The sequence below is a fragment of the Sceloporus occidentalis genome, unplaced genomic scaffold (genome assembly GCF_023333645.1).
Source record: "Sceloporus occidentalis isolate IW3139 unplaced genomic scaffold, rSceOcc1.0.p SCAF_2, whole genome shotgun sequence".
NCBI lineage: Eukaryota > Metazoa > Chordata > Lepidosauria > Squamata > Phrynosomatidae > Sceloporus > Sceloporus occidentalis.
Genome location: NW_028316982.1, coordinates 249317332 through 249330433, shown reverse-complemented (window position 1 = coordinate 249330433; position 13102 = coordinate 249317332). Strand labels below are relative to the sequence as shown.

General features: G+C 38.1%; 1 protein-coding gene across 5 annotated transcripts in view; it reads left to right on the top strand.

Moving 5' to 3' along the window:
- Positions 1 to 7159, top strand: part of ZC3H12C (zinc finger CCCH-type containing 12C) — a 62507-nt gene extending 55348 nt beyond the window's left edge. For all 5 annotated transcript variants that reach the window (XM_089508223.1, XM_089508226.1, XM_089508224.1 and 2 more), the window contains exons 3-6: positions 206 to 345; positions 3110 to 3344; positions 4583 to 4689; positions 5288 to 7159. In XM_089508223.1, the coding sequence (XP_089364349.1) occupies positions 206 to 345; positions 3110 to 3344; positions 4583 to 4689; positions 5288 to 6684 (1879 nt within the window). In that variant the 3' untranslated portion in view covers positions 6685 to 7159. The remainder of the gene's footprint in view (positions 1 to 205; positions 346 to 3109; positions 3345 to 4582; positions 4690 to 5287) is intronic.
- Positions 7160 to 13102: the final 5943 nt, after the last annotated feature.

Genomic DNA, 13102 nt, shown 5'->3' with positions numbered 1-13102 from the left:
TCTGAGGTACCACTCTTAAAGCTTCCTTTAAATCTTTTGGGGTTGTCTGTAGTAATGCAAAGTGAAAACAGCTGACCTGGTTGCAAACTGAGAGTGTGAAGAAACATTACTAATACTCCAAAGTATTTGGTGCATTAAATTCATTCGCAAGGTTGAGTAAAGGTTGTAATACAAGGCATCAGTGATTTGGGGATGTCTGTTTCAGCCATGGAAACAAAGAAGTATTCTCTTGTCGAGGGATTAAACTGGCAGTGGATTGGTTTTTGGAAAGAGGCCACAAAGATGTCACAGTGTTTGTGCCAGCATGGAGAAAAGAACAGTCCCGACCGGATGCTCTCATTACAGGTATAATTTGTTCTGCCTTCAGTAGCTTGATTTGTAAAGTTTATGACAGTGATGGCAAACCTATGGCATGTGTGCCAGAGGAGGCACTTAGAGCCCTCTCTGTGGGCACATGTGCCATCGCCCCAGCACAGTTTGCCAGGGTTTGTTACTAGAAAGCCAGAGGGACATGACACTTTGCAATAAATAAGTGGGTTTTGGGTTGCAGTTTGGGAACTTGGCTTCTAAAAGGTTCTCCATCACTGGTCTATGACAATAATAGTATCACTTTTTTGATTGACCAAGCAAATGTTTCAACTACAAAATATTGCCTCTTGGCTGTTTTGCTCTAGAGTAGCTTTTATGGGTGCAATCATGTACTGATGTTTAAAGCTTTCTAACTATGGATGATAATCTCTCTGTGCATGTGATCTTAAATAGATGGAATTATCAACAGCAGTTGGCTATGATAAAGACTGAAACCTGTAAAGTCAGAGTCAGTTGTATCTGTGATTAGGGATAGGCAAAAAGGGGTTAGGCATTATGTATTATCAACAGATGCCAGGAAGAAATTCCCCTGTGAAGAATTATTTTTCCTACTAAAGTTCAGAATTTAGTAATCTAATGGGGCGGGGACCCCAAAAACATATTCACAGCAGATCTGCTGCTTAGAAAATGCATTTCCCCCCCAAAAAAACTTGCATGATATCTATATGCAAGCATAAAAAACATATTGATACTACAATCAGGGTACTTTTGAACTTATTCCCTCCCCCAGTTACTCAGTCTTTTTTTTAATGGGCCTTCACCTCTTTGAAAGTCTTCTCCCAGTCTGTATCTTGACTATCCACCTCCAGTATTCTGTTGCCTTTGTCTTCCTTTTAATAGCTGTAGGTGCTGTGGACACCTCCTCTTGAGCCTATACAGTCTTCTGTCTTACTTTTGAACTTATTCCCTCCCCCAGTTGCTCAGTCTTTTTTTTAATGGGCCTTCACCTCTTTGAAAGTCTTCTCCCAGTCTGTATCTTGACTATCCACCTCCAGTATTCTGTTGCCTTTGTCTTCCTTTTAATAGCTGTAGGTGCTGTGGACACCTCCTCTTGAACCTATACAGTCTTCTGTCTTTCTTTTCTGCTTTTCCCATGTCTCCATCCTCTCTCTTCCTAAAATATCTCTCTCTCTCTTTCTCTCTTTCCCTCTCTCCCTCTCTCTCTCTCTCACACACATACACACATCTCTCTCTCTCTCTCTCTCTCACACACACACACACACACATCTCCTTCTTTGGAGGTTTTTAAACAGAGGCTAGATGATCATCTGCAGGAATGCTTTGATTTTGAGTTCCTGCATGGCATGTGGTTGGACTGGATGGCCCTTGTCTCTTCCAACTCTATGATTCATGTCTATTTTCTCTCTCATCATCACCCATTGTCACTTGCCCGTGAAATATCCCTCTTGCCTCAGCAGCCTCCTTGCCATGGGTGCACACTGTACTCCCTCCCTCCGGTCCATTGCTGCCCATTGCAATTCGCACCATGCCTTTTACAGCAGCTATTACACACACACACACTATGAAACTCTGTTTAAGGTAACAGGTGAAGCCTCAAGGGTGTTGTTAAGACACACAGCAATCAAACAAATAAGGAGTCATAGTGGCACAGTGGTTAAATGCCAGTATTGCAGCCACAATGTTGTGAGCTTGATCCCAGGGCTCCAAGGTTGACTTGTTAGGAGTAATTGGCTTACAGATTGTAAACCACTGAGAGAGTGCTGAGTTTACTGTTAAGTAGTATAGAATTGTATGTGCTGCTATTGCTAAATGCCCCCCATTATTCCCAGATAAATGCTGTGACAATTACAGTGAATTTCACTGGACTGGGGGAAGTGAATTACACTCAGGCTTAAGCCTGACATTTTTTTTAAAAAAAAATGTAATTATGGTAATTAATATCAACACATTGAGTCTGACCTCTTGTAAGTCCTCTCAGAAACTTGCAGAATTATCAAACCACTAGGGGTAGGGGGGTTGAACCCCTAGTTTTGTCTAAGTCATAATCTAAATATCCTTCAAACTTGCATCATTTTTGTGGGTTTTTCAGCTATACCCCACTCACTTCCATGCTGCCACCCCCTGAAGATGCCAGCCACAATTGCAGGCAAAACATCAGGAATAAATTCTTCCAGAATATGGCCATATAGCCCAGAAAACTCACAGAAAACTAAGGACTGCAGCCATGAAAACCTTTGACTTCACATTGCATCATTTTATTTTGAGTTGGCTCAGATGTTTGAGAAGGTGTGTGAACATGTTATAATGATGCCCATAATACCAGTGGTCATGCTAGTTGGAATGATGAGAGTGTGTGGTCCAGCACATCTGAATCAAGAAGTTATATTAGACCCCTTTATATTCTCTTTGATAGAGATTGGGGTATATATTTGCTTAATTGATCAGTGATACCATAAAATAAACTCTGTTTCCTGCTCATTTGTTCATCTTTCAGTTAGGCAATCTGTGAAAATAGTGACATGTTATACCAGTTACTGGAATTAACTGTAGTAATATGTGTAAACATGACTGTAGAACCTGAGGTAAATGTATTTTATATTTGTATTTATATGTTGTTAATATGTTGGTGAATGCTAGCCATCTGATTCTGGACTGCAGTCATTGTAGTCTAACCTGAAATGTTTTTATCTGCTCTTACAAGAGAGCTCAGTAGAATCAATTTATTTTTTACTTCTCTTCAGTGTTTCTGCTTTTTTCTTTTCTCTCTTAATATTTCTAGATCAAGAAATCTTACGTAAATTGGAAAAAGAGAAAATTCTGGTGTTCACCCCATCCCGCCGTGTTCAAGGGAGAAGGGTGGTATGCTATGATGATAGGTTCATCGTAAAGTTGGCCTTTGAGTCTGATGGTATAATTGTGTCTAATGATAACTACAGGGATCTAGCTAATGAAAAACCAGAATGGAAGAAATTCATTGATGAACGACTGCTTATGTATTCATTTGTCAATGACAAGTAAGTAACCCTGATTTGCTTCCCTCCTTTTCCTAGAAGGTAGCTGGCAACAAGGGCTGGAGCACATTATAGCCCTGGTATCACTTCTGTATATTTGAGTGTAGTTCTATGTATAATCCTATATGCCAGCTAGTATTTTTATTATTATAGAAACCTTTATATACAAGAACCCAATTTGTGCTGCTGTTTTCCTTTAAAATGTAGGGAAACCATGAGAATTAAACAACTGTATGCATGGAGAACCTGCCATGCATATTTTTTTTGTATGAACAGTAGAGAGAGGATTAGGAAGAGCATGTATACATTCCTCTGCCTTGCAGACTGGAGCATTGGAATATCTTAAAATCAATGAGATAGTTGATTCATTTCACATTAATGTAAATGGATCTAACTTGGATCCAGAATATGACCATGGGCCAAAACAGATGGCCATAAGGGGGTAGCTTGGAGCCACGCCTTTTAGGCTAGATTGGGGTCACAGCAAACAGATTTTTGCTCCTATTTGGGGTGGGAAAAAGCCATCCCTTTGCCTCTAGAGCTGGCTTTTCACCAGTTCTGGGGCAAGTGGCATCTAAACAGCGCACCCCCAAGCTGGATAGAAGACAGCTGGTGTGTAATCATTGGCGCAGCGTTTGACCGTCTTGGGTGCTTGGCACGTCTAAATGCTACGTCCCCAAGCCAGTGCAAAGCCAGCTTAACCAGGCCATCTGTATATCTCCCTATTTGAGCCTGCACAAGTTTTAAGATCCTCAGTGGAGAGCTTTTTTCCAGCCCTATCATTGTCACAGACCCATCTGGAAAGCATACATGATGGCATTCTTGATGGCTGTTTCCAGATTGTGAAATGTTCTATTATGGAAGGCAGGATTGGCCCCTTCTCTGCTCTCTTTACACCAGCAGGTAAAAATCACTTTATTTTTAAACAGGCTTTGGGGGATTAAATGGCTGCACAAAGGTCTTTTTAAAACTTTGTTGTGTCTGTGGTCCTTTTGTATACTGTTAGGTTTTTAAATGCATTTATACCGTTTTAAATAGGCCCATACATATGGTTAACTAACTGCTGCGTTTTCCTGTCTTGGATCTCATATATTGCTGCATAAAAAGTGTTTTTAAGTTATATTCTATCAAAACTAGATATATGAGCTATGCATGGATTTGTTGTTGTTTTTTTCCAGGTCAATGTGTAAAATATGTCTCAAGTACTTTGTTCATTTTTATTGTTTTTATATGTTCTGTAGATTCATGCCTCCAGATGATCCACTTGGCCGCCATGGTCCAAGTCTAGATAATTTTCTGAGGAAAAAACCTGTGGTACCAGAACATAAGAAGCAACCATGTCCATATGGTAATTTTATTTATCAAAACTCTACCTGTTTTCTTTAAATAAATGAACATTGATTATTAATTTGTTTCATTGTAAAAGCTGATAAAAGCCTAATGCATACTTATGACCCTAGTCCGTTAACTGAATAACAGTTCCAGAATTGGAAAGCATATTTCAAGATCTATGATCCACAAAATCAATCTGGTCAAATAGATATGATCAGAGCTTGGAAAAGTGAAATTTTGTACTTCAATTCCATAGATTGTCCATAATTTTAGGAACTATGGTTTTTAAAAATATCTAAATTCTGTTTATGGTATTACATAAGCCTAAGTATGCATCTCCTGCTTACTCAAACATGTGTTGAGAACCTAACACAAGTCACTATTTTTGTCATACAAGTCCTTCAACAGGAAAGCGGGATATTAGCCTGTCCTACTAACAGTCATAGGAAAGAGTAGTTGTTGCAATCTAGAAATCAAAATAACAACTAGTAAATAAATAAATAATACAAAATAATAATAAAACAACAAAATAACAATGGATCTTAACATTAGTGTAGAATTAAATTCTGTCTCCTTTTTCCCCTTTGCTGAAATCTCCAAACAAATTTATACAGGGAAGAAATGCACTTATGGACACAAATGCAAGTACTACCATCCAGAAAGAGGAAATCAGCCTCAGAGGTCAGTAGCTGATGAACTTCGTGCCATGTCTAAGAACACAGCTGCCAAAGCTGCTGGTGAAGGAGGGCTGGTGAAGAGCAACAGTGTTCCTTGCAGCACTAAAATAGATAGCACTTCAGATCTTAAGCGAGCTGCTCCAAAGAGGCAATCAGATCCTAGTATAAGGACTCAAGTCTACCAAGACTTGGAGGAAAAGCTTCCCACCAAAAACAAATTGGAAACCAGGTCTGTACCTTCTTTAGTTAGTATACCGAATTCTGCTGCTACAAAGCCCCAAAGTACTGCACCTTTAAGCAATGGCCTTCCATCTGGAGTCCATTTCCCACCTCAGGATCAAAGACCACAGGGACCATATCCCCCAGTGATGATGGCAACCAAAAATCATGGAACGCCAATGCCTTATGAGCAGTATCCCAAATGTGAGTCTCCAGTGGATGTAGGTTACTACTCTATGCTGAGTGCATATCCAAACCTAAGCCTCTCTGGTCCACGAAGCCCTGAAAGACGTTTCTCCTTGGACATAGATTACAGAATCAGCTCTGTAGCCTCTGATTGTAGTAGCGAAGGGAGCATGAGCTGTGGCAGTAGTGATTCCTACATAGGCTACAATGATCGATCCTACATGAGTTCTCCTGATCCCCAACTGGAAGAGAATTTAAAGTGCCAACATATGCATCCCCATAGCCATGTAACTTCACAGTCTTTCTTGCAGAGCTACCATGATACACTGTCCAGGATTCAGAGTTATAGTCATGAAGAACCAAAGCATCATCACAAACCTCCACTTTCATACATGGCTGGACACCTTCAGCATCCCAGTGCTGGTGCTCGTTCAAGTTGTCCTGGTGACTACCCTGCTCCTCAAAGTTCCCAGCATTCAAAGAACATGCACCTGGGGAGAGCCCTTGTGTCCACAAGAGTAGACAGCATATCAGACTCACGCTTATATGATAATTCTCCACTAAGACAAAGAAAATCATACTCTGGTCAAGAAGGACTCAGTAGTTGGGATAGGCAGGGCTATGGAATGGATGCGTATAGCTTTCGTCAAACGTATTCCTTGCCCAGTAACCCCTCACAGCCATGTTATGAACAGTTTGCTTTCCAAAGCTTGCCTGAGCAACAAGATCAGCCTTGGCGGATACCTTACTGTGGAATGCCTCAAGACCCTCCAAGGTACTTGGATAGCCGAGAAAAAGTCTATATAAACCTGTGCAACATTTTCCCCCCTGACCTTGTGAGAATTGTTATGAAAAGGAATCCTCATATGACAGATGCTCAGCAGCTTGCTGCAGCCATTTTAGTGGAAAAATCTCAGCTAGGTTATTGATGACATGATGACAATGATGATGCATCTTTGTGGTGTCTATTAGTTCAGTTTCAGCTATAATGCTGAGGGAGGTTTGCTACAATAGCATTTGTGATCTCCTTCTCAGCAAGGAGGTTATATAGTAATCCATTTATGTGAAATACTGTGCCATGGAATCTGTATGTACAACCCCATGCATTGGAAGTGACAGGTTTGGTTTTAAATGCTCGTTCAACTTGTTTGTTTGTTTTCATAACTGGAAGGTTTTTCCAGTTTAATATATTATTATATCTGTGTTCTCTGAATAGAATCTTTGGTGCATTGGGGTTTTATATGCAGCACTTTCTAATATTGTTACATATTTTTATATTGGGTGCTTTCTCCTTTGAGTACAAAAGAGTTTCTTTTCTAAACTGCAGAAAATTGAAGAGGATTTTATGCACCCAGCCAACGTTTTTTTCTTCAAGCCAAGCTTATTATGAACTCTTTTTTATTGCAATTAAGTTATTTAATTTTATTGTGTGATCTTCGCTGTGCTATAATCATTTTATTTATAGAAAACAAAGGTCTTATACAGCACTGACTTTATTTTTTAAGCAATTTGTGAGTTACCAGTTTTATCACTGAAATGGGTAACAATATATTAGTACTTTATAGTATGGCACTTTTTATTGGTTTTAATTGAAATTATTTGTTGATGACTGTTTATTTTTTTTCTGCAAGCAGAAGCAATCAGTATGAGAGAAACCTGCTATCACTAATTTATTATGTAGAAGGCAAAAGCCTTATGTGAAGTTTGGAAAATGTTCAGTTCATCCAATTCATAATTGCCTAAAAATAGACTGGTTTAGGTACTGACCGTATCCAGCTGATGTGTACTTCCATTCATTAGAAATGGCAATGAAATTGAAATTTGTGTTAGGTGTGTCTTTTGCTCCCCTAATTAATGTGCAGGTATAATGGACAAAATGCTTTTTTTTCATAAAAAAAACCTGTTTTTAAATGAACCCTAATTGTTTTCAATGCAATTTTTGTATATAAGATACTGTATATTTTTGTGCTATTTATCAAAGCTGACCTGAGAAGGCTTTATGTTGTGTTGAGGATATGCAACATTTTATTAACTGCACTACAGTAATAATAGTATTATAGCATTATAGCTGAGAATGTTATGATATACTGGCTAGAATCCAATGGTATTGCTGATGGAAGCAGTTTTGTCTGCAGAACTGGAGGGAACTAGTTCCACCCACACCTATGGATATAGCTCCCATACAGTCTCAAATCTACTCTGGAGAACTGGGAAACCCTCCAGAGCAGATTTTTAAGCAACACCAAAGGCTGTAAGGGAGAGGAAAGGAGGGGAAACTCCTGTTACACTAGTGGAACTGCAGTAGTGCAGTGCTGGATCCTAGTTTATGTAGACTATGTTCTCCAAGTTAGTTTGTTTGGCTTGTTGAATTACGTAGGTCTAATTCTCTCTAGAAACTACATAATTTTAAATGCAAATAGGATTGCCTCTTGTAGAATTTGTAAGGAAGATTTCTGGTTTTAAGTTATGGGTTCTGCTAGCTTCTTTAAAATGTAATTTTACATAGATAGATCTGGTAGTCAGTGACTTTATAGGCATTGCAGTCGGCTGCCTGCACACTAGGATTCCCTGCAAAGCAACATACTGTGATGTTTCCCTAGTATACAGTGTTAAATTGCTGATAAATGTGTGTGCAGCTGTCACTTGAAGACCCTGTAGAACCAGAAAGTACCTTTACTGTTGATACAAATTGTATCTTTAACTATGAGAACTATTTTTATTTATAGATCTAATTTTAAACACACACACAGACACACACAGACACAAATGTGTATAGTTAATTTTTGAACTTTGGGCAACATTTTATCTCTTATTTTTTTAAAAAAGAAAGAAATCTAATGGTTTTTAAAACCAGAACTCCTCCTATATAGGAAATCATTGAGTTCTTATATCGTATACATTTTCCTCCTATTTAAAGATGCCTCTTTCTCTTGCTCTAAAACAATATCAAATGAGATCTTACCTAAAAATATTGGTAAAATGCTGCCTGAAAAGAATGTCCAAGCACCTTTTGAATAGGAAAACATTTTTCACTTCTTGTGCAACACTGTGTGTTGCAAGAAGTAGGATTTTGGTATACAGTAAATGCTCCTATAAAGCATTGTGCTTATAGATATATCCAATAATCTGAACCGTGTTCAGCAACTTTAATTCATGATTGCTCTTCTATACTGCTAATGAGATGGGATCTCATTTCTCATAGACCTGTCTTTGCCAACCTGGTACCATCCACGTGTGCTGGAGTACAACTCCCATTATGTTAGGTTGATGAGAGTTGTAATCCAATACAATTGGAGGACAAATGGTTGGGGAAACCTGTGTTAGGTTCCTCTGCCCTCCTGTAGGTGCTGTCTTATATTTTGTCCATCTCTCCTAAAAGAGAATGTATTTCCCATTTCTTCTTCTGGAATTGGGTTTTCACTATTTATATAGTATGTTTCAATTAAGAGATTGTACATAGTGTATTGTACGCAAGCCTCCCTTCCCCTTTAAACAAATAGAATTTGTGCAAAAACCTGACTTGCTTGTTACTTGTAAAAAAAAGATTCCTGGTGGACTATCTCCACAAGCAATAGTTGATTCATGTGCTGTTTTATGGCTTTATATTCTAACTTTAATGTTTTACTATTCCCCCAACTCTATATGCATGCCCTTCTCCAAGGTATAGTGGGATTCCTATCCCCAGAGAGTGTACAGTGTAGAAATTTATGTCTTCTGGACTGAGATCCTTTCATAAGTTGCATTTTCTGTTGGCTTGTGGTGCATTGCTTGCAGAAGCCTGACCAATAGGCTATAGGGTACAAAAAAAAGCTTGCCTGTGCATTGTATGCTACAATATGAACTCAGTTCTTTACATATACATTTAATATGGGATGAATATTCATTCACATACACATACACCTAAACACATGTACAAATAAACAGTGTCTGCCAGTCTAGAGAGACAACACAAAGCAGCTGTGCTTTATAAAATTCTTCTTCAGTCTTGAAGCTTGGTTTTGGCCTGCCTTGAAAAGTTAGTGGTTAAAAAGAAAACCTCACAGCTCCAGTGTGTTCTGCTGCAGGAGCTTCCCATTATTGTTTCTTAACTTTAAAAAACACTTTGTGCTTTGAAAGACTCACATGTCTGGCCTCAGTACTTTTCCTGAAAGGAAATGTTTGCTGGCTCTTCTGTTATGTTGATGTCTCTTAAACAGATCCTTAATTCTCTCAACTGATTTGGTTAAGCACAAGAATGTGCTGAGTTTAAGTTGCAAGAAGAATTTTCTAAAGAGAAAGCCAAGGAATTGTATGACACCTTTTATAAGTATGCAGCCACTGGGTTTATTCGCTTTACTTTTTTCTGTTTCATGCCTACTTTTTACTATTATCCACATTGATTCCTTTTTGTTCCTTTTTCTTTGCCATGATGTACAAAACGGCTGATGGGGTACATCTCATAGAACCACTGAGAATTTGCAGATGGTGCTGGAGTGCAGCTCCCTGCAGCCATAGACAGGAGGTAAACAATAGTGAGGGAACATGAGAGCAATGGTCCAAAAGAAATCTAAGACCACTGTGCCCAGTCCTGAGCAGTGCTACTCAAACCAGTGGTCCCTGGTACAGTGCAGATTCCTGAGCCAATGGCTGCTCATCCCTGGCCAATTTCCAGGAAAGAAGGAAATAATGGCACTAATGCTCAGTGGCACACTGGGAAACAATAGTTGATCTCCCACATCAGATATCCTAAGAAGCACAATTCTGTAGTATATTTTAATGGGTTTCCAGAAATGGCATTACACTTTAAAAAAGAAAAGAAGGGGAAATGATATTACTATAGAAATTCCAGACTTGTTTTAGGTCCATTTCTTAGTGTTGACACAGAGTAAGGTCCAAACACATACAGTGAAAATTACATCAACTCATACATGGGTAAAGGGGTAAATTGTCACTTTTGTAACTGTTAAAGTTAAAACATACTACATTTAGAAGTCACAATTGCTGTAACTGATCATACCATTTGGTTATATTGGGAGAAATTTGATCTCATAGTGGTCTTTACCACCCTTTTCTCTTCCTTCACCCCAAAGTAATTAGCTTGGCAACTCAGATCCAGAGCTGGAAAAGAGGAAAGAGTTCCCTCAGACTTGAAGTGATGCCATAGAAATAGAAAGGTGAGTGGGAGTTTCAGGTCCAAAAGGTGGCAGGAGAGGTTAGTTAAAAATAGGTGTCTTGGAAGAGATCACATTGCAAAACAAAAAAAGCTTATTACTTTTCCCCATAAGGTTTCAAACATAGGAAGCAGTTGTGAAGCTGAATCCTGGCATTCCAAGATTTCAGGCAAGAGTGCTACTGGGCATACCCATCTGGACCCAAATGTTTCCATTCTAATAGGTCCCCCAACTGGACCTGTTTTTAAGGTGCAGCAATTGAATCTAGATTTAGTCCTTGTGTAAATCCATTAAATCAATGAGCTTTAAATTAGTAGTGACTGAAGTTCCATTGACAATCAGTCTACACTTAACTTTGATTCCAGCATTCTTCACTCCACCATCTATTTATTTATATTCGTAACCCCTTTTAAATTTTCTTTGCACTTCTGATTAATATGCTGGTTTTCCTTCTGAGCTCTTTTTATATTTCATTTAGGAAGATGAGTTTCTGTTTGCATTTAATGCTTGATTCACTGTTTTGTTCACTGAAAATGGATGTAGTCATCCAACTCAATACTAAAAATTAAATATTGAGGCTTTTCTCCTTGGAGTCTTGGTCTCCCTCTCTTTAAAAGTTGTTAGCTATCTGACAAGAAGTGAGAAAATAATGTGAATGTCATAATTGTAGGGTTTTGATATCACTATGGAGTCGCTATGATGTCATTCATCATAGTGACATCAGTAAATCAACAATAAAAGTTATGTTTCATCAAATACAAAACAACACTCTGGATCTAAAATGTTGCATAACATTTTAAATGTAGACTGCAATAGAGTACATCTGAACTGTGATTTCATGGATATTTTTATTCTGCTATAAGTGCTAGCTGCTTTGCTTCCTATCTTTCTAAAAAATTTTGCTGTTCTTTCTTCTTTCAACCTTTCCCATTTTGCTTTCGGTGTTGTTTTCTTTGTCTGCTTTCTTCCTTTCCAAGTCCTTAATCCTTGTCATGAACTCTTTTTAGTTCCTCCTCATCTTCCTTCTCTCTGGACTTTTGTTTTCTATTTTACTTCCCTCTGACTAGCCGTATCAATGTCCGTCCTACCCCTTCTGTACTTGTTTTCTTTTCACCCCTACTCTTGCTGCCTGAAAGCTTCATATAGAGGATATCCACTTATTAAAAATAAAATGTGATAAACTTTTGGGCACTGCCTAATGTCGTGTAAGTATTATATTCTGTTTTATTCAAACTTTATTCATCTTTATTTTAAAAATAGGTTAGGGAAATATTTATTTTGATATATTGTCTATCTGAATATTATTTAATCCTTTTATTTAAAATAAGGAAGTGAAAGGACTACTCTTTTTTCCTATTTTAGAATGTGAAGGTGGGATATTTTATAAGAGAACTTTACACAAACTTCTAGCCATATATTTATTTTAAAACAATAACAATTTTAGCAGATGATCTCCATTTTTATAATTTTTAAATGTCAGAGATTTTTAAGGGGTGAGTGGTTGTTGGTATAGATTTTGCACACCCTGCTTAGTCCTTTGTAGTCCAGTGCAGATGAATCTGCATTTAGCAATTGTAAGCAAAATTTTGTGTTAATTGCACTAGAAGTTTCATCTTGAGTGACACCTAGTATGATGATCAAATAGTGTACATGCCATCTGTTGGCATGTAATCTTTTTATAGTGTGTACTTACCCAAAGTGTTGAAATAATTATCTGCTTAAGTAAATTAGACATGGTCTGTAGCATTTCTGAGTTAACGAAACTAAATGTTAGATGAATGCATAATTACTATTATAAGGGATAATATTCTTAAATTAAGTGATAATAGTATTATGTAGAATATAGCAAAAAGTATTTTTGGGGACTGAATTTAATCCTTTTTTTAAAAAAGCAACATTATAGGAATATGTCTATTTATGGGTAAGCTCTCTCTTGCCATTCGAGGTATTGTGTTAATGACAAATTCCACTGTTACATGCACCTATGGACATGTCTGAACCACCTATAATCCAGTTGCCCAGTCTAGTAAGCCCTTTGTTCCATTATGGATAACTGTGGTATTGGCTCCATATTAGGGCAGCAGGGAATTTCCTTGCCACTGACACCACTGCCTGTTCATTTGCCCTCTTCCTCTGGCTTCACTTACCTCCACTGACCAGGAGAGGGAAGTTGTTGCTCCTTTCTTATATTGCTTTT